Source organism: Hippocampus bargibanti, linkage group LG16, assembly GCF_051943395.1.
Source record: "Hippocampus bargibanti isolate YZ-2025 linkage group LG16, ASM5194339v1, whole genome shotgun sequence".
NCBI classification, from domain to species: domain Eukaryota; kingdom Metazoa; phylum Chordata; class Actinopteri; order Syngnathiformes; family Syngnathidae; genus Hippocampus; species Hippocampus bargibanti.
In genome coordinates, this window is record NC_142749.1 from 16,563,904 (window position 1) to 16,591,442 (window position 27,539).

At 41.4% G+C, this 27,539-nt stretch overlaps 3 protein-coding genes across 9 annotated transcripts; 2 read left to right on the forward strand and 1 right to left on the reverse strand.

Moving 5' to 3' along the window:
• Nucleotides 1–476: 476 nt before the first annotated feature.
• Nucleotides 477–5,124, forward strand: trpc6a (transient receptor potential cation channel, subfamily C, member 6a). Of its 7 annotated transcripts, none has more exons than XM_089017566.1 (14): nucleotides 477–616; nucleotides 764–1,080; nucleotides 1,420–1,552; nucleotides 1,690–1,990; nucleotides 2,225–2,410; nucleotides 2,498–2,662; nucleotides 2,742–3,000; nucleotides 3,133–3,360; nucleotides 3,443–3,707; nucleotides 3,791–3,986; nucleotides 4,162–4,362; nucleotides 4,427–4,483; nucleotides 4,564–4,639; nucleotides 4,709–5,124. In XM_089017566.1, exons 1-14 carry the CDS (start codon nucleotides 504–506, stop codon nucleotides 4,834–4,836), a joined length of 2,625 nt encoding a protein of 874 aa, XP_088873692.1. In that variant the 5' UTR covers nucleotides 477–503; the 3' UTR covers nucleotides 4,837–5,124. The 7 variants fall into 7 exon arrangements, 5 of the variants coding, with proteins under 5 accessions (XP_088873692.1, XP_088873693.1, XP_088873691.1 ...); XM_089017567.1 differs by having other exon boundaries at nucleotides 2,742–2,976; XM_089017565.1 differs by having other exon boundaries at nucleotides 2,498–2,972.
• Nucleotides 5,125–5,997: 873 nt separating this feature from the next.
• LOC148886743 (rho GTPase-activating protein 42-like) lies at nucleotides 5,998–24,123 on the reverse strand. Its single transcript, XM_089017564.1, has 24 exons — nucleotides 23,416–24,123; nucleotides 22,258–22,353; nucleotides 21,810–21,871; nucleotides 18,844–18,915; nucleotides 17,081–17,182; nucleotides 16,881–16,991; nucleotides 15,050–15,154; nucleotides 13,920–14,049; nucleotides 13,627–13,727; nucleotides 13,446–13,555; nucleotides 13,291–13,369; nucleotides 12,506–12,545; nucleotides 12,335–12,397; nucleotides 12,141–12,215; nucleotides 11,973–12,057; nucleotides 11,031–11,089; nucleotides 10,859–10,964; nucleotides 9,333–9,492; nucleotides 9,057–9,207; nucleotides 7,655–8,221; nucleotides 6,835–6,988; nucleotides 6,664–6,738; nucleotides 6,483–6,562; nucleotides 5,998–6,404 (listed from the first exon to the last, which is right to left on the reverse strand). Exons 1-24 carry the CDS (start codon nucleotides 23,567–23,569, stop codon nucleotides 6,316–6,318), a joined length of 2,826 nt encoding a protein of 941 aa, XP_088873690.1. The 5' UTR covers nucleotides 23,570–24,123; the 3' UTR covers nucleotides 5,998–6,315.
• A 642-nt stretch (nucleotides 24,124–24,765) lies between these two features.
• On the forward strand, nucleotides 24,766–26,840 carry LOC148886744 (uncharacterized). The gene is made up of 2 exons (XM_089017574.1): nucleotides 24,766–25,102; nucleotides 26,353–26,840. The coding sequence occupies exons 1-2, from the start codon at nucleotides 24,982–24,984 to the stop codon at nucleotides 26,706–26,708; spliced, it is 477 nt and encodes a 158-aa protein (XP_088873700.1). The 5' UTR covers nucleotides 24,766–24,981; the 3' UTR covers nucleotides 26,709–26,840.
• The last annotated feature ends 699 nt before the right edge of the window (nucleotides 26,841–27,539 follow it).

A 27,539-nucleotide genomic window follows, 5' to 3' on the forward strand; every position in this document is an offset into this window, starting at 1 on the left:
AGCATTGCATCACATTTATAACTATTTGCTATCTATTAGCTAGCTAGTTGGTTAACAATCTAGCTATATATTTGCTATCCATATGCTATTTGCTATCTATAAGCTATCTAGCTAGCCAGCTATTAGTTATCAATTAGCTAGCCAGCTAACTTTCTATCTATTCGAAAAACTGATTCTGTGACTGTAAAGTGACCTTGAGAGTTTTGAAAGGCGCTTATAAATGAAATGTATTATTATTATTGTTATTATTATTATATGATGATAATCCTACGTTGCCCGATGACACGTCGCGCAATGCCCTGTAAACATCGTATTCTGTGATCGTTTTACTATTTTCAATTGAATAAGGCTACCAGAAACCCGAAGGATGCAGGCTTTCTCGAGGAGCCTATCATGAGGGGAGGGATGAAACAAGGGAGGTTCGGGGGAGTTTGGAAGGGGGGAGTCAGCTACCCTCTCACTTGTGTGATGAGCCGCTCAGTCAGACGGTCTGAACTCCCGGGATGAGCTACAGGCAGGAAGCGGCGACCGCTCCGATCCACGACAGTCCGCGGGCCAGAAGTCGCGACAACTTGCTAGCGTATGATGATTTCCCAGAGGATAACCGATGGCCTGGGTGAGTTGACCTCGTTGGTGTTCATTTTCAACCATGTTCGGACACGCCGCTATGTAACCTGTAGAGAATATTAAAATGAAATTAAAGTTCAGTCTTTTTTGGAGGAATGGGGTGAAGTGAAGAAGTCTTAAACAACTCTTCTGACAGTCAGAGTCAACTACGGGCTCGTCTCAGTGCCGCCAAGCGCCGGCAGGCCCTGAGGGGCCCGGCCAACATGTTCACCGCACCGTCCGCCGGTCCGTCCGAGATGGAGCAGCGCTTCCTGGAGGCGGCCGAGTACGGAAACATCCCCGAAGTGCGCCGCATGTTGCTGCACGTGCCGAATCTTAACGTCAACACGGTCAACTACATGGGTCAGAACGCCCTGCAGTTGGCTGTGGCCAACGAGCACCTTGAAGTGACGGAGCTGCTGCTGGCAAGACCGGACTTGGCCCGGGTGGGAGACGCCCTCTTGTTGGCCATCAGTAAGATAAAAACTCTTCTTGCTAGTCCGTTAGCCTTTTCCATAACCTGATATCCCCATGCTGGGCTAACGCTGAACCTTATGCTGGACTAACTCTGATATTCCAAATGTACTCCCTAAATCTACACTATTAAGAAGTCCATTTTTTTGGGGGAGTGGTCCCGGTCACCTAAATGACAATGTTAGCAACCTACGATTCGACTGGACTTCCTACTCCAAAGCTCGTAACGTTATGTTCAAGTGTCTTAAGGTGCCATAACAAAACCTAGAAAGGTGATTCTCCCAACGGTATTCAGTTTTTACAAAATGGAGGGACTGAATAACATTCTGGACATTACAGGTAAGGGCTATATCCGTATCACAGAGGCCCTACTAGCGCACCCATCTTTCCGGGACGCCCATCGTCTGACAGCCAGTCCAGCTCAAGTGGACTTCCTGGATGACTTCTATGCCTATGATGAGGACGGGACGAGGTAGGACAAAGATTTCCTGGATTCGAGCGCCAAAGTCAATCGCTGTCATTCAGCGGGCGAATCGAGTCTTGAAACAACTTGTAAAAATTGTGACCAGATAGTCGACGAGCTTCATTTTGTAACATAACCCTTGCCAGGTTCTCTCAAGACGTGACTCCCGTGATCCTGGCAGCGCACTGCCAGGAATACGAGATCGTCCACACGCTCCTCAGCAAAGGGGCTCGCATCGAGTCGCCGCACGATTACTTCTGCGGATGCAACTCGTGCAACTACCAGCAAAAGTTTGACTCCTTCAGCCACTCGCGTTCTCGTATCAACGCCTACCGCGGGTTGGCCAGTCCGGCTTACCTGTCCCTGTCCAGTGAGGATCCGGTTCTGGCTGCGCTGGAGCTCAGCAACGAGTTGGGCATGCTAGCCAACATCGAGAAGGAGTTTAAGGTACGTTTGAAGATACACACGACGTTCAAATCGTCTCATCTTTGAGGATATAAACATCTCGTTCTACTCCGCGTCAAACTGACTGCCAGCTAAGGAGGTGGGAGACGTAAACGACAACGAGAGCCTCAACCTTATCTGAAGTGCGATTTTCGCATGACGTTTGTGTGTATACAAGTGTTTCACTTGGTCTTTTCTTATGGAACCCACACATATTTCGTTTTTTTTTTGCTGTAGAACGACTATTGTCGCTTATCCAGCCAATGCAAGGACTTTGTAGTGGGCCTCTTGGACCTCTGCCGGAGTACCGAGGAGGTAGAGGCCATATTAAACGGAGAAACAGACTACGAAGACAGCTACGACCCACCCAGTCGTCCTTCCCTCGCACGTCTCAAGTTAGCCATCAAATATGAACTGAAAAAGGTCAGATGGGAAAAAAACTAATGATTAAATTAGCTAGCACTATGTTAACTAGCACGAACAATGGCCACTATCATTATTCGTTTTCAGTTTGTGGCCCATCCCAACTGCCAACAGCAGCTACTAAGTATCTGGTATGAGAACCTACCTGGGCTGCGGCAACAGACCACCGCCGTCAAACTACTGGTTGTCCTGGCCGTGGCGACGGGGCTACCAGGGTTGTCTTTGGCGTACTGGATCGCGCCGTGTAGTAGAGTAGGATCGGGGTGTTATGGAAAAATCAATCCGTTCGAATGTCCCCAACCTCAGATTGCGTTTGTTTTTGTGGATCCAGGTGGGACGCGTGATGAGAAGCCCATTCATGAAGTTTGTTGCCCATGCCTCATCTTTTACAATCTTCCTTGGTCTGCTGATCCTGAACGCCGCGGATCGTTTTGCGGGAACTGCATTGCTGCCCCACATGACCCACCACGATGTGCCAGAACTGGCCTCGGATCCAAGAGTGCTCTATCGCATGACTACAACGCCCTTCACCTGGATGGAGATCCTCATCATCTCATGGGTCGTGGGTAGGACCATCCAGTACTGGGAAGGTTTGGGTTTATAAGACAGGTTATGGGGTCTACTGCCCAAATTCAACTGGAATAGGGTCTAGCGATCCACTACGCGATTAAGGGGGAGTAAAATTTGACGGACAGATGAAACCGGGCCCTTCCTGTTTACAGGTATGATCTGGACAGAGGTGAAGGAAATATGGAGTCTGGGTCCCGGAGAGTATCTGGTAGAACCGTGGAACTTTCTGGACTTTGGGATGCTGGCGATTTTCCTAGCGTCTTTCGCTTGTCGCTTTTCCGCCCTGAGACACGCCAGTTTTGCCCAGACTAGGGTCGACGTGCATTACAGCAACCGGACAAACGCCACGCTGCCTCCAGAGCTCATCTACTTCACGCTGGGTGACAGCGGTTTTACTTCTTTTCTACCCAGTTACGGCATGCAGAACTGCGGTCTTCCAACCTTGTTGATGTTTTTTTGCAGCACGTATCCACTGGTTGCCGTCCGATCCCCAACTGGTCTCCGAGGGTCTGTACGCGGTGGCGGTGGTTCTGAGCTTCTCCCGGATCGCGTACATCCTCCCGGCCAATGAGAACTTAGGGCCTCTTCAGATCTCTCTGGGCAGGACGGTGAAAGATATTTTTAAGTTCATGGTCATCTTCCTGCTGGTGTTTCTGGCCTTCATGATCGGCATGTTCAACCTGTATTCGCACTACCTGGGAGTCAAGCAGAACGATGCCTTCACCACGTGAGCCACCAACGTTTGTCCGATATCCGGCGACCGTATCCGAAATGACATTAAAAAATGGTGTCGGTTTGTTGACACGATAGCCTGGAGGAGAGCTTCAAGACGCTGTTCTGGGCCATATTCGGACTGTCCGAGGTCCGCTCGGTGGTCATCAACAACGGGCACAAGTTCATCGAGAACATCGGATACGTGCTGTACGGCATTTACAACGTCACCATGGTCATCGTGCTGCTCAACATGCTCATCGCCATGATCAACAGCTCCTTCCAGGAGATCGAGGTTTTCACAGATCCGGATATTTGCTCATGCTTATGACGGGGAGAACTGGAAGAACCCCAGTTGATGGACGCTTTGGAGCTTAGGTTCTGTTCATGGGTACACATTTGTGGGTTGAAGGGAAGATGACACCACCGCCGCCGCCGCCAAAAGTGTCATTTCTCTCATGTTCCACCAGGATGACGCTGATGTGGAGTGGAAGTTCGCCCGAGCCAAATTATGGTTCTCATACTTTGAGGAGGGACGAACTCTACCGGTGCCTTTCAACCTGGTCCCGAGTCCCAAGTCAATGTTGGGCTTGTTCAAAGCGGTCAAGTCGCTGGCGATGCAGTTCGCAAGAGGGAAAAGGGACGTCAAACACGAGACACAACTCGACAAGGTGATTTCAACAATCCAAACTCTCGTCGCCGTCGCCATGTTTTAGTTCTCCATTTGATTTTCAGATAGGTGATGAGAAGCATGCAGCTTTCAGTGGTTCGTCAAGTCCCTCCCGATATCAGGTATCAACACCAGAAACGCCTTCTATGATTTTTTTGGGGGGAGTCTGGTCCTACAAGACTCATATTGAACACAACCGTAGAAGATCATGAAGCGTCTGATCAAGCGTTACATCATCAAAGCCCGAGCCGACCGGGAGAGCGATGAAATCACTGAAGGTGAGCTCCGGCGGCCCTAAACGGGCATGAAGGTTACCCCCAGTTTGACCAAATCGTGATTTGGTTTAGGCGAGTTGAAGGAAATCAAGCAAGACATCTCCAGCCTCCGCTACGAGCTTTTGGAAGAGAAGTCTCAGAACACGGAGACGCTGGAAGAACTGATGAGGCGACTTGGCGACATCACCGCGACATCCTGATGACATTTTGTTTGTATGGTTGACTTAAAATGTTATTGTAAACATTTATACAAATTATAAATTCTAAAGACTTTTATAAACAACTACGGCCGGATTGGAATCACACGTGAAGGCTTTCGAAGGACCGCCATTTGTACTTGGCATGTTAGCTAAAGCGTAAACACAAGACACCGAATTACAGTGATAATATAAAAACACAAACCCGAATTTTCTCAAGCATCGGTTCTTGCAGCTGACATGACGACAGGCTGTTCAAACATAAGTTTTGAATAAAACTGCTTTGATAATGCAGTACTCACGGGTATATATTCTTGATCATCGACCAAGAGCGATCGTCACCCCAGGTTACTGAGGAGCTGAGATGTCTTCAAGGAAAGTACCGTCCGTCCGTTTGAAAACTCTCAGGAGGTCAAACTGCTAAAATGACATTAAAGTGACCTTGAGAGATTTGAAAGGCGCTTAGAAATTAAATGTATTATTATTATTATTATTAATTATTATCATTTGCTAGCTATTTGCTATCTGCACCCCCGACATAAGGGGCAATATGAAAAAAATCTTACCGATGGCTCGGTGAAGTCTAACCAAAGCACTGGAATCCAGTCCACTTTGAGTTTTTACACAAAATGTTTTGTTTTTTTTTGGTCAAAGTTAGATTTTCTGAAACCAATATACCGCCAAACAACGGACACGGCTCCTCATTTGGGCACAAGCTCTTCTGTGTCGCCATTTTCTACTTTTAAGAGGCGGGGGAGATTGTTTATATTTACCGCGTCTCCCGGTCTCACCGTGCGTAACATCGAAAAAGGTCCCACGTGAAACTGTTCTGCGCGGTGAAACGTTCCTTACTGTTTAGAAACAAAAGTACAGTACGTACCTTTAGTTATTTTCTCTGATTTCGATCACAATCCGAGTAGGCTCGAATATATGAATTCATAATTACGAGAAACTAAATCATAATGTCGCCGTTTGTCAAATATGAATCAATAAAGTTTGGCCTATGGGTACATGTTTTTAAAACAAAATAATCAAACTGTGCTATTTATTAAGGTTTAAGGCACCGAAATATGACTGAATCCAGCAAAATGTGTCTTTAAATTATTTTACCCTTTATATATGTCTGTTTTTAATAACAGAATAAAAATCCATAAAGTATTGCTATGGAATGTATGAGTCCTTTATTGGGACACAAAGTCATGTCAGGCAGCAGTAGGACGACAACACAACGTTTCACTTCCACATATCCCACATGAGCGGTAAAATTGACCGATAGCAAGAGTTAAATTATGACAATTAATAAAAAAAAACACTGCTGTGAGACAAATTCAGTAAAATGCATAAAAATCAGTCATGTCGCACAGTTCAGTGATTTCAGCTACATATAAACGGTATATGCTTGATGGACGTCTTCAAGTCAGGTCGCGGAGTGATGACATCACAGATCTTCCATGGTAGGTAGAGTGATGACATCAGAGAGATTCATGTGTACACGATATAGTTCTCGGGTATGAGGCCCGTCCTCCCGTGATAGGTCGCCTGGAGCCAGCCCGGTTCCACGGATGGGTGGACTGTCATGAACCAAAAAAAATGTGATTGATTTGAAGCTGTGAATGAAAATTTAGATGCCATTGCAGTTTTTTTCTTACCGTTTGAAAAGAGCGCCCCCTGTGGGAAGCTGAGCTCATGGCTGTGCTCGGCCTCACAGGAGTATAAAGCTTTCGCTTCCCTGCGAGAACAAAAACAAACCAAAAAAAAAAGTCACAACGGTTCATACTTCCAAGAAAATGTCAAAAATAAGTGATCACTTCGATTTATGACTCCGCCCACCTTCCGGAAGCACAAATATCCAAAGCCGAGGAGAAAACAGAGCTTTCACGCTGTTTTTGTGCCCGTCCCGATAACCTGGGACACACACACAAACAAACATGAACTTCGACCGCGTGACAGTTGCCATGGTAACAGTATATAGAGCAGAAAACTATTTATAATAACACCTACACGGATCCCGGCCTCTGGTAGCCGTTGGTGGACAGTGACTGTGGGGTCAGGTTGTCCGAATTTCGTCGTACGTGTGTAGTTTTCCGCGTCCGTGCGACTTCACGCGGGCCCAGTGACGCTAAACTCTGCACGGAGCCGTGACAACTTCGGTAGTCTGGAGAAAAAAAATGCACAATAAGCTCATAATAATAATAATAATAATAATAATAATAATAATAATAATAAATTTAATTTATAAGCAGCTTTCAAAACTCTCAAGGTCACGTTACTGTCAAAAAAGCTAGCTAGCTGTTAGATAGCTAATAGCTAGCCAGCTAGCTAGCTAGATAACAGACAGCCAATAGATATCCAGCTAACCAGCTAGCCAGCTAATAAATAGCTAGCCAGCTAATAAATAGCTAGCCAGCTGGATATCCAGCCAACTAGCCAGCTAGCGAACAGTTAGCTAGCTAGCTGGATAGAGAGCCAAGTACAAAGTGCCCCGAATCTCCATCAGTATTCTCAGCAAAACATGCTAACTATGTTAAAATGCTACATGTGGCTAATTTCTTCATTGCTAACAAAAATAAATAAATACATATAGCTAACTGGCTAGCTGTCTAACTGGCTATCTCTAGGTTATCTATTAGCTAGCTTTCTATCTATTTGAGTTACTTCTGGGTTGGCTGGCGCGTGTGGCTGCCGCTGCTCACCCACAGAAAAACTTATGTGACTGTAAAGTGACCTTGAGAGTTTTGAAAGGCACTTAGAAATGAAATGTATTATTATTATTATTATTATTATTATTATCATTATTATCATTATTATCACGTCTACGTACCTTCTGAAATGTGCAGGGAGGTAAGAGAGGACGATGTGGACAGCGGGTAAGGGAATAAAGACGAGGAGGACGAGGAGGAAGAGGACGCCATCCTGTACGCCACCGCCCGGCGTTGCTGAGGAGGAGGCGGGGAAGAATCCTTCATTTTGTCTTGTTTGCTCTGCAAGGACAAGACGGACGATGTCCTGGGGACGCAACGAGACTCCCTGGCCGGGGACCCCGAGGAGGACAGCTGCACGGTGGACGAAGACGAAAGCGATTTGGACTCTTTGGCGGACGACAAGGAGACGGTGGAGTCGGTCCGCCCGGCGACGGAGCGCAAGGACGTTACGGACGACGACGTGGATGACGCCAATGGCGGCGGCGTCTCCTGGTCCGTCGGCCATTTTGGATCATCTCCGTTGGAGGAACAAGGAGGCGGCGGGTGGACTTCAGGGGACGAGACGTCGGGAGGCGAGGACGGAGACGCCGTCATGGATGCACCGTTTTTTTCCGAGGAATGCGAGGATAGCGACTCTTGGCTGCCCGTCGGGGTCGTGCCGGGGCTGCTGCTGCTGAAGGTGTCGCCTGGAGCGACAAACACAAAATGACACCAAAAAATGAAAAGCTTACAATCAAAATGGCTGACTTCCTGTTTGCTGTTTAATCGTAATAGCGCCTTTCAAAACTCTCAAGGTCACTTTACAATCACAGGATACGTTTTTCTGTGGGTGAGCAGCGGCAGCCACACGCGCCAGCGTTCACTCAACCCAGAAGTAACTTAAATAGATAAAAAGCTAGCTAGATAGCTAAAAGATAGCTAATAGATAGCCAGCTAGACAGTTAGCTAACTAGCTAAATAGCCATATAGCTAATATATTGCCAGATACATAGCTAGTTATCCAGATAGCTAATAGATAGCAAATACATAGCCAGCTAGGTAGCTAACTAATAGACATCAAATGGATAGTAAATAGATAGCCAGCTAGGTAGCTAGCTAGATAGCAAATGGATGATAACAATAACAATAACAATAACAATAACAACAATAACAATAATGATAATAATAATAATAATACATAACAAATAGACTAAATACCATTTAAAACGTGAAATGTAAAATTGCTATTCTCACGCCATCAAAAACATTTTGTTTTGGATATTCTATCTTAGACGGTCTGCTCTAAAAAAAGTTAATTCCTAAGTTATATGGTTCTGGAGTTATCTGAGCTTGAAATGGGGCGGCTGTACAAAATTCAATACAATACATACATATTGGTTTACAGTACAATGTATATAGCGCAAGTACAAAAGGCAAATGCTGCTCCTTCATAGAAGGGAAAAAACATTGCCAGAGGTCTGACCAGCGCTTTATCAGCACCACATTGTCTATCTTTGACCTTGGTCGACGCAAAGCACTCACTGTCGTTATCCGCCAGGCAGAGGGTGGGCGGGTAGAGGCGGGCCTTCCTCTTCCCCGACGACAGACAGATGGCTTTGCCCCTTCGGGGTGGCGCCCGCGAAGATGGCGCCGGAGGTAACGGCAGCGATAGGTCGGGAGTTTCGCTGAATATCTGAAAACCAAACACAGCATAAAGTTTTAACACACACACATGTGTGTGTGTGTGTGTGTGTGTGTGTGTGTGTGTGTGTGTGTGTGTGTGTGTGTGTTTCTCCAAATGAGCGCAAAAACGTGTACCTTGTCGTGGTTCTCGATAATGATCTCCACTACAATGTTCTGGAATTTGATATTCATCATGGCGGCAACCGTCTCCTCCTGTGACCTCATCAGCGTGGGACCGAAAATCATCCCAAGGTTGGATACCGTCATGAGATTCTGACTGCAGTGGGATGACACCCTGCAGACAAAAAATAAAATCAATAAAAACACACCCCGAACAAATGGATATATTGATATATGTTCCACCAAGTAGTTAGATAAACTATTTTTGCGGTGATCTAGCCAATCTGGCAGACTGCGGAATTGAAAACAAAAAAGTTATGTGATAGCTCATTACTGCCACGCAGAGGACTGGAGTGCAACTACACTTTACAGAATCAGAATCATCTTTATAATAATAATAATAATAATAATACATTTCATTTATAAGCGCCTTTCAGAACTCTCAAGGTCACTTTTCAGTCACAGGATACGTTTTTTTCTGTGGGTGAGCAGCGGCAGCCACACGCGCCAGCCAACCCAGAAGTAACTCAAATAGATAGAAAGCTAGCTAGCTAATAGATAACCTAGAGATAGCCAGTTCGACAGCTAACCAGTTAGCTATATGTATTTATTTTTTTTATTAGCAATGACGAAATTAGCCACATGTAGCATTTTAACACAGCATGTTTTGCTGAGAATACTGATGTAGATAAAAGCATTATGTACTTGGCTATCTGTTTGGATATTGGATATTGGATATTGGATATGCCTTTATTAGTCTCACAGTGGAGAAATTTACATTGGCTATGTATCCAGATAGCTAGCTATCTATTAGCTAGCTGGCTCGTTGGCTGGCTATCCAGCTGGCTAGCTATCTATTAGCTGGTTAGGACTGGAGTGCAACTACACTTTACAGAATCAGAATCATCTTTATAATCTTTAATAATAATAATAATAATAATAATAATAATAATAATACAGTAAAGTCTCGTTATATCGATATTCAAGGGAGTCCGAAAAAATATCGATATAACCGGGACTATCGATATATCCGATATCGATATAACAAGACTTTACTGTAATAATAATAATAATAATAATAATAATAATAATAATAATAATGCATTTTATTTCTAAGCGCCTTTCAAAACTCTCAAGGTCACTTTACAGTCACAGGATAACTTTTTTTTCTGTGGGTAAGCAGTGGCAGCCACAATTTAAGCTAAGTTGGGATGTAAACACTGATCAAATCTAGGGATACCCATTGAGTCATCTATTAGATATCTATTGGCTCGCTGGTTTGCTGGCTATGTGTTGGCTGGCTAGCTAGCTGGCTGGCTATCTGTTAGCTAGTTTTTCCTGTGGGTGAGTAGCGGCAGCCACACCCGCCAGCGTTCACTCAACCCGGAAGTAACTCAAATCGAATAGTAAGACAAATACATCAAAAGCTAGCTAGCAAACCAATAAATAGCTAATAGCTAGCCAGTTAGATAGCTAGCCAGTCAGCCATATAGCCATTGTACGGTATTACACAAAAGACATATGTGTGTATGTGTACAAACCTGAGGAGGTGATTGGTCAGCAGGTCCAGCATGGTCCGGTTTTTCTCAGGTAGCTTGTGGACCAGCGCGTGGATGGCCCTCACGCGATGCTTCTGGTCGTCGTACTCTGTGGAAAACATTCCATTTTATGGACTATCGGTGAAAGCGAGATTTCGAAATCTTTTTCTTTTACTTGCTGCTTTGATGAATTCCTTGTGAAGTCTGTAGGTCAGCACAGGTTCGGCCAAGCACCTTTGTGTGCATACACGGTGAACCATTTGAGCACTCGTAAATTGGGAATACACCACAAGTAAATAGAAAATTAAAGGACAACCGACGCCTCCGGACATGTTGTGTCCATAATTTGTAAAATCACTTCAAATGACTTCTACTGAGCGTATTTTACAAAGATATAGCTATATTTTACATTTTAAGACTTGTTTTCGAGTTGATGACAATGCCTGACGTGACGTCACTGAAGGAACGCCCCTGACCGAGAAAGCGACACACAATGCATTTTGGGTACTTTGTTTTGTCTGTTTGATGGCGAAATTAGAAGGAAAAAAAAATAAATAACGCAATGGTGAATCGTTGTGTGTTGGACCAAGACTACTATTTGATACTAGTTGACACAAATTCCCAGCAGAGAAATCAGCCCATTTTCAGTGGAGCTTGGGCGCCATTTTGTGCATTTTCCAGGACGCTACATTGGAGTCCTGATGGCTCGAATTGATACGGAAGGACTTCTTTAATCGATTGAAAACATTTATACTTTCCTCTTCAGAAATATTTGAATCATATTCATAACTGGATGAGTAGGACGAAAGCATCTTCTCCGAATCTGAAGCCATTGTTTTGATTCTCGAGCAAGGCAAGACATCCTGGCGTGACGTCACGAACAAGGGGGCGGGACCTTCTGAAACTTGCCATTTTCAGGGTCATTTTGAAGTAGTTTTAGGACACTTTAACTCATTTATATTGGTGTTTTTCATTTGACTAAAAATAGCCTGCGTGTTTTGGGTATTTTAGATGCTATAAAACATCTGTTAGGAAACAAAACAATGGTGTCGGTTGTCCTTTAAATATCATGTAAATGAGCCATTAAACAGGGGAAAATGGTGCATTTCAAAGCCACCTAAAATAATTCTTCAGTCCACTCGTGACGGTCTTGTTGTCCCAAGCATCCGCGTCGAGGCGTGCGTCCGAAGTAGAAGTAGAAGCTACACAAAAGCAGATAAGATTTTAACATGGTTCCTCATCCTCGTCTTCATCTTCATCATAGGAAATAAAATCCTGTTTTTACCAAAAACGCTCGTCATCAGCCGCTGAACTTTAGAATTGACACCTCCGGTCCGGTACAGTCCCAGAGTGTTGAGACCTACACGCACATTTTGGAATATTTCAACATTTGATCACGATTTAATTGTATAATTTCAAAATAAAATATTCTTCTTTGTTGTTTCTTTCATTGTGTTTTTACATCTTGTGGCGATATACCTCGCGTTTCCACAAGCTCGATGCAGTTCCTCACAAAGCTGAAGCCTGTCTCGTTCAGGAAGGCTGTAATAATAAATAAATAAACAAAAATAATAATAATAATAATAATAATAATAAAAAAATAAATAAAACAATCCTGATGCAAATTGGCAGCTCTGGATTAAATCTTACTTTCTTCCTTCTTGCTGAGGAGAGACGGCAGAGTGTAAATCTGAGGGGTTTAAAAATAAATAATAATAATAATAATAATAATAATAATAATAATAATAAATAAATAATGAATAATAATAATAATAATAATAATAATAATAATACATTTCATTTCTAAGCACCTTTCAAAACTCTCAAGGACACTTTACACAAAAATAAAAAAGTACCATAAAAATACAATAAAACACAATAAAAAATACAATAAGAAACAGAATAAAAAAATAGAATGAAAGAAAAAATAAAAAAATACACTAAAAAAAAATTAATATGAACTATAATTAAAATTAAATCAATAAAAAATTAACAATAAAATAAATAGAATAAAAACACAATTAAAAAATAGAATACAAAATACAATAAAAATAGAATAGAAAAGAATAAAAGTACAATAAAAAATAAAATATGAAATACAAACAAAATAGAATAAAAGAAACAATACAAAATACAATACCAAAATTAAAAAGAACTATAATTAAAATTAAATAAATAAACAATAAAATAAATACAATAAAAAACACAATAAAAACATAGAATACAATAAAAATAGAATATAAAAATACAATACAAAATTAAATAAGAAATACAATCAAAATAAAATAACATAAATAAATAAAATAAATAATAAAATACATTACAAAATAAAATAAATATGTACACACACAAATAAATAAACAAATACACACATAAAAAAAAAACAGATCATCAATGCCAAATCAGGTACACAAGGTAAAAGTCAAAGGTCATACAGGTTCTTTTCCATCCATGGCCTCCATCCACAGTCGCCTGTTGGCCTCCGAGAGCGCTTGCAGAGTGATGACGCCATGTCTGCGCCAAACGGGGAGGCAAACAATAATTAAACCCAAGACTCGGCCTCAAAACCAACCCCCTTCTCCCCTGTTACCTATCCATCACTTCGATATCAAAGCAGAAGCGCTTATCGATGGAATCCGTCTTCCTTCGCACGCACGAGCGCAACCTGAACATCTCCGGCGTTCCGTTCGGTACGCCATTCTGTAAAACGTCATAAAGCTACCGTCACACTGCCTGGTGCGATTGCAATAAATGAAACGATGGAAGCTCACCTGTCTCCCGGTTGGTCGGGCCTCGGTGTTGCTCATGGTGAACATCTTGGAACTTTTCTCGTACGTACAGTAGTACCTGGTCCACACGCTGCCAAGCGGGCCTGAAAATAACACAGTCAAAGTGCGCTTTATTGTCAAATATGCTAATATGCGTGACATACAGCACAGATGAAATGACTGTCCTCTGGGACCAAGCATGCAAGGCACTTTATAATGACTTTAACAAACATAATAAACACGAAAACGCCATTTTTTTTATGTCTGGGGGTGCGGAGCATCTTGATTTGGCTTACGTTTTTCTTGTATGTACAAGTAGCCCTCCATGGTGAAGGAGCCGGGAGCTTTGAAGTCTTCCTCGGCCGAGCGGATCCTCTTCATGAGACGTTCCACTTCGGCCCGCGTGCTTTCAAAATTGTTGCGGGCCTTAAAAGGGGTCACACGGGGACATGGCTGAAGCCTCTCGCGGGACTTTTTGATGGGATTCATACATTACAGTGATACCTTGGCTTACAAACTTAATTGGTTTCCAGACAGAGTGCGTAAGGGGAAAAGTGTGTATCCCAAAAATTAATTTCCCATAGGAAACCATGAAAACGAGAATAATCCGTTCCCAGGTTCCCATAAAACATAATTTTCTACTTTCTAAATTTCTAAGCTACACACAATATACCTTATTTTATGTATAATAAATGTGCTGTGGTATTATAATTAAAGAAATAAACTGTACTGTATAATAAAGTCGATTTATTTACCTTTGTGATGGTCGTTGATGGCTTGATGGAATTGAGTAGCTGGTTTCATCAGCATTAAACACTTGATGAGGAACGTAGTCTTCTTCTTTCACCATCTTGAGGAATGATCCCTTGTAGGTGCTTTCTCTGCGATAATTTTACCTAGTTCCTCATCAATTATGTTCTGTTTGGCTGGGTTGATAGCTTTTTCGCATCAAGTGTACAGATGGCTTGTGAGGGGTTATTTGTGGTGCCTTATTGATGGGATATTTTAACCTTGCAGTCTACACTCTGCCTTTGAACTATCAAAGTTGAAACGAGACCAAATTTCACCGTTTTCTATCCATTTTATCACTCTCTCTCTCTGTGTCGTCTGCCTGTCTCTTTAATGTTTAACCCCCAAGCCCCTGCCCCTTACTGCTGCGTTCTTGACCAATCACGTGGCTTTAACCGAAGACTGGGGGAATAGAGGACAAAAAAAGTCGGCTGCCATTTCTTTGTTAGGAGAACGGGCTAGTTCGCGAACGACACATAACTCATTGTGGCGCTCTGTGTGTATCCCGAAAAATAGTTTGTATGCCAAGGTAAATTTTTCATACATTTAATGTTCGTAAATGGAAAAGTTCGTAAGCCAAGTAGCCAGTATCACTGTATTTTTTTTTTTATATCAACGCGGCGGCTGGTGAACTCACATTTTGCAGATTGAATTGCAGCTGCTGTTTGTAGGGCTCAAATTCGCTAGCTAGCTCGTAGCCTTCATGGTAAAAGGTCAACAAACCTTGCAGGAAAGCCAGCAGCTGAAAACCACAACAACAAAAACTTGATTGATCATCATAACAGAAATAATAATAATAATGAAATAATAATACAAAAATAATAATAATAATAATAATAATAATAATAATAAAAATAATATAATATAATATAATATAATATAATATAATATAATATAAATAAAAATAAAATAAAATAAAATAAAATAAAATAAAATAAAATAAAATAAAATAAAATAATAATAAGAGCCTGTTCTTGTTTATGTTTACAACAAAGACTTTGGCCGCTGGAAGAAATCTCCGCACAGGAAGCGGCAAGGCAGAAACAGGAAGTGGCTATGGCTGATATGTATCGCGAAGCCATGTTTATATCGGTAAGCCAAAACAGCGTTTGACGGTTGGGGGCTCTGCTTTTGATCCCTCATGACGCTTAAGTTCACAAGCAGTGATGCGGTTTACGGATGGGAGCCATTTTCAAAGTCATGACATGAGAGAAAAAAAAGATAAAGAAAAGATAAAGAACATTTATAATCATCCCCCAGAGGGAACATTGGGTTTGTTATCTTCGTGTGACTTTAACACGGTCAACTTAAACAAACAACTTGATCCTGGGGACGTGAAATGCTGCGTTTCAGGCTCAGCGTTTAAGTATCTCGTGAGAAAAAAAAATCACACCCCCATTTTTAAAAAATCTCGGACATTCGAGATTTGATTGACACATGCTTCAATTCAAGCAACCTTGAAGGAAAACTGCTTCTTTTAGGTGCCTATTTATTTATTTATTATTATTATTATTCATCTGTTCAATTATTCATTCAATTTATTTAGCTATGTATTTATTCATTTATTATTATTATTCATGTTTGTTCATTATTTATTTATTTTTATGCATCTGTTTGTACATGTTTTATTTATGTATGTATTTATTTTATTTGTATTCCTCCATTTATTTAATTATTCATTTATTCCTTATTTATTTATATCCTTCCACTTATTGTTTTTTTTATTTATTGATGGATATTATTATTCATCTGTTAATTATTTTAGTTTAGCTATTTATTTATTAATTTATTCATTCCTTATTATTCATCTATTAGTTCATTTTTATGTATTTATTTATGTATGTATTTATTTTTATTCATCTGTTTGTTCATGTTTTATTTATTGATTGTTATTCATCCATTTATTTATAATTATACCTCTCTTCATTCATTTATATATTCTTTTATATATGTATTTATTTATTCTTAAATTGCACATTGTTTGAAAAACTCAAATGTCAAACCATGTCTCTACAGGCCTTGCTTTATTTCTGGTCAGCTCAAGAGGCGTTCAAAGACCGCCAGAAAAAAAAAAACGTCAATTAATGCTCCCTTCAAAGACACCCCAAAAAAATCGGAAAAAAAAACCACCAACAGAGGTAATCCCAAAACGGCCCAATCTCCTACCAATTGATCCGAAGGACTTTCCCCGACATCCGTTTCTGATCTTCACGGTTATTCCAACGTTCCTAAAATTATTTTGACGCTAACTCATTTAACGCCGCATTCACAGTCGACTCATATAAACACTTTTTTTCTTCCCCCGTGGCGACTTTCTTCACATTTAGACCATTTTGGAGACTTTTGACTTTGTCACGAATGTGTGTTTGTGTGCGTGTGTGTGTGTGTGTGTGTGTGTGTGTGTGTGTGTGTGTGTGTGTGTGTGTGTGTGTGTGTGTGTGTGTGTGTATACATGTGTGTTTCCTCACCGGTTCCACAAACTCAAATTTCTTCCTCTCCTGTACTTCCTGAATCTTGAAGACATATTGAAGCGAGGCGTCGTTAAACACTTGACGATCTTTGCTCATCTGCGAGTCAGCCTGCAACGACAACCCAGCCAATCACAGGCTTGCGTGCATCGGGGTGTGTCCAATAGGCGCTGGTTTGTGTTTTATTCTTATTTATTTACCTCATGTAGCTGCGATTCCTTCTTTTTGGAGGAGATGCTGAGGTGTTTCTCCAAAACAGAGTAGTAGCGTTCCGTTTCTTTGTCAAACTGCTTCTTGCCCTCCTGAGTGACATCACAATATGATTTGAAATCATTTTGATTGGGAGGAATGTCCGTGAGAAGAAAGGCGCGTCAGCGCAGAGCGCCGATGCGAATGCGGAACGGCCGCTGCTTGGAATTGAAGCGGATTTACAGTACGTGGGACAGGCGATGTGAGACAATTTATTTTATAATAACACTTCATTTCTTAAGCGCCTTTCAAAACTCTCAAGGTCACTTTACAGTCACAGGATAAATTTTTCTGTGGGTGAGCAGCGGCAGCCACACGTGCCAGCGTTCACTCAACCCGGCAAGTAACGCAAAAAGATAGAAAGCCAGCTAGCTAATAGCAGGCTAGATAGATAATAGCTAGATAGCTAACTAGATCGCTAATACGCTTCCTGACTCAAATAGCTAGCTAGCTAGCTATATTGCTAATAGCTAAATCTCTAGCTCACCAGATAGCTAATAGATAGCTTGCTAGCTAGATAGCTTTTCGTCAATGGATGCTACAGCTTAGTGTTTGCTTTCAACATTAAGCATGCACATTTTTTAGCATGACGTTCCTGCTCCACTGGTGAAAAGGACGCTTTGTCTCCTCTTTCATCTAGAACTGCTTCATGCCACAAAGAGGGTACAGCAAGTGCTGAAGAATGTGTCTTTGTGTTGTCATATTATTTGTTATTCTGTTTTTAACTTCAAGATGGCGCGCGAGAGTGGCTGCCTTTACAGCGGCTCCTGTATTTTGTTTTTTGACTTTTTCCTTTCATGAATTTTCTGCTGTAAAATGTAAATTTCTCCACTGCGAGACAAATAAAGGCTAATCCAATCCAACCCAAACCAAAAATAAATCAATAAATCAACACATGGACCCGAAATGAAATTGTCAATATTTAGCCGCGTCGCTAAAACAGAATCCATCAAACACGACAAAGCTGAAATATTTTTGCGCACCGCTGCGACTCGCACGCTGTTGCTACATTCTACAAGCGGCATCCAAAACTGTGTTTTTTCTTCTTCCACTTGCGTTCTCAGCGCAATCTGAGTGTAGATTGTCACATTGACGCCCAAATTGACAAAGCTAAAAGATCTTCAAATGTTCTATTTTGATTCATTTTTAAATGACGGTCCTCGCGGTTCGCATTATATCGATAGGATAGTCTAAAAGGCGGTGAGTGACGTGGGTGTCAACGAATGACAGCGATGAGCGTGCGCTCAGGCTAAAAGCTAACCGTCAACAGGCTAACCGTTAGCATGTCTGCATAGTGAGCGCCTTTTGGCGGCCATTTTGGGTTTTTTTTTGCTGAGAGCGCAGTACAACTCCGTTGGCTATCTCAAAAATGGCCTCTACGGGATGACGGACGCATGTTTTTGTTATCTTCTTTATGCGCTGAAAAGAAGATAACGTGGATCAGAGGCTGTGCCAGACGAAACCAAACACCGGCCATGTTTACATCGCCTGGTTTTGAGTCTGTGACACGCCTCCCAGCGTCCGTTCCCACGACCTCCGTCTTGACACGTCTGTGGTTTATCGGAATGAGATTCAAGAACGGGACTGGGACATAGTTAAGTGTAGAAAAAAAAAACTATACGAACGAGACTCAGGGAATATGCATTAATTCATTATCAGTATGTTTTTGTATCATTTTTTAGGGAGCGCACAGTGAGTTTTGTTGCAGTTGTACCTTAACAGCGGCAATTTGCTCTTTGCGAAACCTCTCTAATGGCGAGATGAGCACGTTGTCAGCGTTTTGGATCTGTGGGAGTGAAAAATAAAAAATACAATCAAATGTATGTTGCAACAGTGGTGAAGTAACATGTCGCAGTCATCGTCCTCACACGCCTTGTTCCCGCAATTGGGCTAACTGGTCACATACATGCAAGATAGATTTTTTTAAAATGTAATATAATTAAAAATAAACAAATAAACTAATCAATAAACCAAAAACAGTACATCTAATAAGAATTATAAATGGAGAAAGTTACCAAGAGAAAGCGAGAGATAGCAACATAGTGAATAGCGAGATAGCAAGTGAGTGACATAGCTAGCTAGTTGGCTAGTGAAATAGCAAGATAGCGAGACAGATATACAGCTAGCTAGACTGCTGGCTAGACAGCCAGCTAGACAGATAGCAATATATATAGCTAGCTAGCTGGCTAGCAAGATAGTGAGACAGATATACAGCTAGCTAGACAGCCATCTAGACAGATAGAAATATAGCTAGCTAGCGAGCGAGATACCAAGATAGCGAGCTAGCTAGCTACCTCGCTATCTAGCTGGCTAGTGAGATAGCAAGATAGTGAGACAGATAGATATACAGCTAGCTAGACAGATAACAATATAGATAGCTAGCTAGCGAGATAGCGAGACAGATAGATATACAGCTAGCTAGACAGCCAGCTAGACAGATAGCAATATAGCCAGCTCGCGAGATAGCAAAATAGCTAGCTAGATAGCTACCTAGTTGGCTAGTGAGATAGCAAGATAGCGAGACAGATAGATACACAGCTAGCTAGACAGCTAGCTAGACAGCCAGATAGACAGATAGCAATATAGATAGCTAGCTAGCGAGAATGCAAGATAGTGAGATAGTAATATAGCTAACTAGCGAGATAGCGAAATAGCTAGCTAGATAGCTACCTAGCTGGCTAGTGAGATAGCGAGACAGATACACAGCTAGCTAGACAGCCAGATACAGATAGCAATATAGATAGCTAGCTAGCAAGAACGCAAAATAGCGAGATAGTGAGACAGATAGATATACAGCTAGCTAGACAACTAGCTAAACAGTTAGACAGTGAAGACAGTTAGACGGCTAGATAGCTAAACAGCTAGACAGCTACATAGCTGGCTAGCTGTTTAGCTGGCTAGCGAGATAGAGAGAGAGACAGAGAGAGAAAGCTACCTAGACAGCTAGCTAGCTAGCTAGACAGCTAAATAGCTAGATAATCTCCTCTAGGGTTCAGTGCAAAAAAATAGTTGTTCATTTCTCATGTCATCTATCCCTAAATTCACTTGCATTTTTAATTTATTATTATTATTATTATTATTTTATCACGATACCATCGAGAGTAGAAACCGAGCGGTTGCTAACGTAAATTGGGAGTTGGGAAATTGGCACAGAAAATGGTCATTCGTCAAAAGCGAGCCAAAAACAAAATATCACAATCGTCCTCCATTGCCGTTGAACGTATCGACTTTGTTGTCGCAGATTGATGATGTCATCGCCACTCAATAACGCGCATCTGCCGTCACCCTTAGAGGCATGTGATCTCTGAGAAGGCAGCTGTTGTCTACACTTTTTTTTTTAGTCTTCGCAACCACAAGATTCTCCGATGACTTTAATTTCACATCATGAGATAATTTGTGTGAAAGAAACACTTTCTTTTGTGTTGCTTTAACCCCCCCACACTCCACCCCCGCATGAAATTGGATACCACGAGACTAACGATGATAAATGTTCTGTTTTTAGAAGCCCAGTTCTTACACAGTATCGGTGTTAAAAATGTAATGCTTAAATTAGGCCTTGAAACCAGGGCCATTTCGGTAACCGCTACGCCAACGCGCCGCCTATAGAAAGCATTAGTGGTGGAATATTTAAAGGAAGTGGTGCTGGGTTCGATGGCTGACGGGGGGGGGGGGAACACAAAAAAATGAGCGCGCACACACACACACACACACACACACACACACACACACACACACACACACACACACACACACACACACACAGAAGTCTTTTATGGACTTTCCCATGCAGTCAGGGGCTCGGCTTTCACTAGGGAATTATCGGAATACGTTCCACATGGTTCGTCAACCGGTAGAGCGTGTACACTTTACACAAAAGGCGCACATTCACCCACACAAAAAAAGGCACTCCTGTACAGAAGGTAGTAAAAGGAGTCACGGTTCCGTAGAAATAATCTGCCGTTTGCCCAACTCAAAACAGGAAGTACAGTGATACCTTGGCTTACGAACTTAATTGGTTCCCAGACAGAGTAAGGCGAAAAAATGTGTATCCCAAAAATTAATTTCCCATAGGAAACCATTAAAATGAGAATAATCCGTTCTGAGGTCGCCATAAAACATAATTTTCTACTTTCTAAGTCATAAAACTAGACAAAATATAACTTATTTATGTATAATAAATCTTCTATGGTATTATAATTAAAGAAATAAACAATACTATATAATAAAGTCGTTTTATTGACCATTCTAATGGTCGTTGATGGAATGGAGTGGCCGGTTTCTTCAGCATTGGATTGGATTGGATTGGGTATTCCTTTATTAGTCTCACAGTGGAGAAATTTACATTAATCACTTGATGAGGAACACAACCTTTCACTATCTTGAGGAATGATCCTGGGATATTTTAACCTTGCAGTCTACACTCTGCCTTTGAACTATAAAAGTTGAAACAAGTCCAAATGTTACTGTTTACTATTCATTTTATAAGTCTCTCTCTGTTGTCTGCCTGTCTCTTTAATGTTTAAACCACCTCCTCTCACTGCTGTGTAAAATGTTCTTAAATTTAACGTTCGTTAACCGAAAAGTTCGTAAGCCAAGGGGCTCGTAAACCGAGGTATCACTGTAGTTGTTCAGACACAACAGGCTAACGTCAGTGAGGCATGACGTGAGCTGCTTACTCACCAGACGCTTTCTTTCCTCCTCCACGGTGCTCAGCAGTTGAGAAAACTCCTTGAGAGATTGTGCTGCCGAGGGGGGGGGGGGGGGTGCAAATACAAGTCAGAATTAGGGTGTTGCTATGGAAACAACATTGCTTAACTTATTCACTGCCATTCAGGAATTTATTCGAGAATTGAAAATGTGCCAGAAAGCGCCATTCCCGAATTTGTTCACGGTTTTTTTTTTCTTCTTTGGGTGTCGATAAAGCGCTGCTCAGACCTCTCGCAATGTTTTTTTCCTTTCCACAAGGGTGTAGCATTTGCCTTGTGTGCATATTAGCGCTTTATTACAGCTTCAGCTGTTGTTAAAGCGCTATCTAAATCAATATGAATTGTATTCTAATAACTTGCGGGTACCGATGAAGTGCTGGTCAGACCTCTTGCAAAAAATTTTTCCTTTGGGTCAAACTCACCTATGTTGATCTCGTCGTCCGTCTCGGCATCTCCGATGCACTCGAACTGGAACTCTTGCAGTGATTGAGAGAAACGCTGCACCGCTTGGGAAAGACCTGACGACAGCACAGCAAACGTTACCACAATTTCAGCAAAAAGCCTGAGCTACACCAAATGCTATGCTAGCAGTAGAAATAAAAATAGAAGGAACCGCTAGTAGTTACAGCAAAATAGTACCATTGTAGTAACAAAGGTATAAGCGAGTAAAAGTACCTAAAACCAGAAGTAGTAATCGTAAAAGCAGTAGCACCAACTGTAACACGACAAGTAGTAGTACATTATTATTGTTACGTATTATTATTTTTTTACTTTGTTACTTCCGGGTTGAGTGAACGCTGGTGCGTGGCTGCCGCTGCTCACCCGAAGAAAAAATATCCTGTGACTGTAAAGTGTCCTTGAGAGTTTTGAAAGGCGCTTAGAAATGAAATGTATTATTAGCATTAGTATTAGTGTTAGTGTTAGCATTAGTGTTAGCGTTAGTTTTATAAGTAGTATTATAAGTAGTGTTATTAGTCTTAGTATTATTATTATTAGTAGTAGTAGTATTAGGAGTATTAGTAGTAGTATGAGTATTAGTAGTAATATAAGTAGTGGTATTAGTAGTAGTAGTAGTATTATTAGTATCATGATTATTATTATTATTTATTATTATTATTATTATTATTACATAGCTCGAATAGTAAATGTTGCAGTAGTAGTTGTGGTTACAGTAAGAGTAACAATACCTGTTAAAGGGGGGAAAAAGTACAACAGTTCTAGTGAAAGTTGTAATATTAATTTTCACATTTTTATTTTAAATACTAAAAGCAAGAGTATGGTATGAACACCTTCCAGACGATTTTTGGGTCCTCTGGGACCACCAGCCACCCGCCGTCCACAGATTGAAAACCCCTGCTAAAAATTAACAAGGCGCGATGACGATAATCATGACAATAAAAGTAAGCCAACAATAAAGTTTTATAAGACCGTAAATGTCTTTCGGGTAATAAAACTGACGAGGGGCAGTAAAACTCAGCATGGCCGTTGTTGGGCTTTTAAGACGAGTCTCAAAGAAAGCAACTGGAACACCGAAAGAATTACAATTAGCGACATTTTAGATGATTTTAAAACGATCTTACTTCTTAGAGCTGAAATGAGCATGCTTCCATCTTTGATGAGATCTTTGATAAATCTGTTGGTTCTCTCCAACTCGATTTCGTGGCACTGGAGCCTCTCTCGGAACTCGGGGCTGTCCACGAACGAGTCGCTGAACTCCAGCGTCGGAAGACCCATCCTCGCCCACAAAAAAAAAAAAACGGAAAGGACCAAAAACTACGCCGAAAAGGACGCCGAGGGTCCGGTTAAGACGGCGTCGAACCTCTATGGGAATGTTCGGGTGAAAAGTTTGCTTCGCTTGACCTCTTTTTTCATGCCTTTCTCCGCTTTTTTTCCCCACACTCGCTCCCCCCTTTCGCCACTTCCGGGCACTCGAGCGGCGTTGACAGACCGTATGCTAGTTTTTTTTTTCCCTCAAAAGGAAAGAATAAATAAAAAGATGGACATAAAATCCAGTGGATGGAGTTTTCGGAGACTTCCTGGTGAAAACGTGAAGATAAAAGTGTGGGAGCGAGTGAGAGGAAATCGCAGGATGTAACTTTGGTTGAAAAGAAATCAAAGAAGCGGTGTTGGCAAAGAATGTGACGCTGCTAAGCTTAAGAGGCTCTTGTGGAAGGAGGTTCTGGTTACTATGGGGACGAGAGACTCCTGCTGGCGCCGAGTGAAATATGAACTAAATACACCCCACTGCCACTTCGTACGATTGGAAACTATGTTTTACGACCACCCAAACACTTCCCAAACTAAGACTATAACTTCTGGTCACGACTATTCCTTTCTAATAATACATTTCATTTAGAATCGCCTTTCAAAACTCTCAAGGTCACTTTACAGTCACAGGATCCGTTTTTCTGTGGGTGAGCAGTGCCAACGTTCACTCAACCCGGAATAACTCAAATAGATAGAAAGTTAGCTAGCTAGCTAATAGATAACTAATAGATAGCTAGCTTATAGATAACAAATATATATATATAGCAAGCTAGCTAGCTAATAGACCGTAAATAGCTAGCTAGCTAATAGATAACTAATAACTAGCTATCTAATAGCTAGCGAATAGCTAGCTAGCTTATACATTGCAAATATATAGCTCGCCAGATAACTAATAACTAGCTAGCTAATATATAGTGAATAGATAGCTACCTTATACATTGCAAATATATAGCTCACCAGATAACTAATAACTAGCTAGCTAATATATAGTGAATAGATAGCTAGCTAGGTAGCCAGATAAATCGCTAGCTAGATAGCCAGATAGCTCAAGTGAGCAACATAATGTAAAAAGACCCATTGTAATATAATAATAATACATTTAATTTCTAAGCGCCTTTCAAAACTCTCAAGGACACTTGACAGTCACAGGATAAGAACTTTTTTTTGTGTGGGCGAGCAGTGGCAGCCACGCATCAGCGTTCACTCAACCTAAAATGATCGTTTTCTGCCTCGCCGTTCCAACCTGGTGTCATAGTGACATATGACAAAAGTGTTTTGTTGTCTTACTGTACCTGCTAAGTACGCCATGACGACCGCAGTCAACAGGACTTGATGCTCTATTCCGGTTTTATATCCTCGAAACTTCTGAAGCGGTTCGGATGAAAATCATGGAAAATAACGAAAACATTTTCATTGAAAACCTGCAACACGCCTCCAAGCCCCGCCATAACTTTTTTTGCCGAGCTCGGCCATACAGAGGGGAACTTCCCACAGTGGCAGGTGAGATTAGCATTTTTTTTAGCAACATTCACTGCCAGACGATGTGCCAAAATATATCCACTCCTGTGCCAGGGTTTTTGTCATTGTCACTTGAATTCCAGGACCAACAGAATATTGAGTTTTAGGAGTACATAAACATTCAATACAGTGTTCGAAACCTTAGACCACAGGTGTCAAAGTCAAGGCCCGGGGGCCAAATCTGGCCCGCCACATTGTTTTTTTTTGGCCCGCAAAAGCAAATCAAACTTGTGAAATTCCATGATGCTTGCTAAAATCCTTACCAAAATGTCATATTTTTGGATGTTAACCACAATAAGTCATTATTCTTGACTTCAGATTTAAAAACTAGTTATTCATTAATTTGTTGCGCGCTCTATATGTAATATAGAGCTATCTAACTAACTCGCTGGCTGTCTAGCTAGCTATCTATTGGCTGTCTATTAGCTATCTATTAGCTATCTAACTAGCTGACTAGCTAGATATCTATTTGCTGTCTATTATCTAACTATCTATTTTCTGTCTATTAGCTATCGAACTAACTAGCTGGCTAGCTATCTATTTGCTATCTATTAGCTATCTAACTATCTAGCTGGCTATCTACCTAACTATCTATTTTCTGTCTATTAGCTATTGAACTAACTAGCTGGCTATCTATCTATTTGCTATCTATTAGCTATCTAACTACCTAGCTGGCTATCTAGCTAGCTATTTATTTGCTGTGTATTAGCTATCTAAATAACTAGCTTGCTAGCTAGCTATTTGCTGAGCATTAGCTATCTAACTAGCTGGCTAGCTATTTGCTGTGCATTAGCTATCTAACTAACTAGCTGGCTATCTATTAGCTAACTAACTGGCTATCTAGCTATCTATTTGCTGTCTATTAGCTATCTAACTGACTATCTACCTAGCTATCTGCTGTCTATTAGCTATCTAACTAATTAGCTGGCTATATATTTGCTGTCTATTAGCCATCTAACTATCTAGTTATTATTATTTTTTTTAAACTTTATGTTACTTCCGGGTTGAGTGAACGCTAGCGTGTGTGGCTGCCGCTGCTCACACACAGAAAAAAAACTTATCCTGTGACTGTAAAGTGACCTTGAGAGTTTTGAAAGGCGCTTATAAATGAAATGTATTATTATGATGATGATGATGTTTTTATTATTATTATTATTATGACAAAATGCTTCAATAAAAAGGAAGCAAACTTGTAGCCTGTCGGATTACCTTACCTCACTCCAATCTTGCAGGGTTTCTCCTCTACCCAGACACCCCCGTCAAGATGGAGACCACATCACGGGAGGCTTTTCGCTTTCGGACCGTCGCGCCACGAGATAGCGGAAAAGGTCGCATTTCCGTTCCAAGTACCCAGAATTCACGGCAAGGGACCGGCCATTCCCATTCGCTGTCATCCAGACAAACAGGAAGTGCAAAAGGCCGACATCTAGAGGTGAATGAACAAGAAGATGTATGTGAAAGTAAACAAAATGCAGAGATGCTGTCTCAGTACCAGAAGGACTACCCGCCTCCGTCTTCCTGTCGGAGGAGGAGAACTCCGGCCATGCCGCAACGGGATAACATTGGCATCAATCCGGCTTTCAGGTGAGAAGACCTATGGTCAAAATTTAAAGGACAACCGACACCATTTTTTTTTTTGTTTCCGAACTGACATCAGAAAAACGTTTTATAGCATCTCAAATACCCAAAACACGCAGTGATATTTTGAGTCAAATGCAAAACACCAATAAAAATGAGTTTAACTGTCCCAAAATTAATGGCGAGTTTCAGAAGGTCACACCATGACGTCTTTGCCTTGCTTCAGAATCAAAACAATGGCTTCAGATTCGGAGATGTTTTCTTGTTACTCATCCAGTTATGAATATGATTCAAATAGTTCCGAAGAGGAAAGCATAAATGTTTGCAATCCATTAAAGAAGTCCTTCCGGATCAATTCGAGCCGTCAGGACTCCAATGTAGCGTCCCAGATAATGCACAAGATGGCGCCAAAGCTGATTTGTCTGCTGGGAATTTGTGTCAACTAGTATCAAATAGTAGTCTTGGTGCAACACACAACCATTCACCATGTAAAATACGCTCAGTAGAAGTCAATTTACAAATTATGAACACAACTTATCCGGAGGCGTCGGTTGTCCTTTAAAAGAGACTTACCCATGCTTGTTAATTCGCATCATCAAACGTTTTAATTGGATTCAGGATTGAGTTTCGGGACGGTACACAGGGAGACGTACCAGAATTGGAACCCTGACACTGGACGGGTTCGGTCCAGCATTCCTGCTAGCATGAGGGGGACATTTCAGTAGGTATGAAAAGAATTAGAACATTGAAAATGTTAATCGGAAAATAAAAAGAACATTCAAATTGTCAATAAGTATAATCACAACTCAATTTAAATTGATCTGTGATACGCCGCTTTACT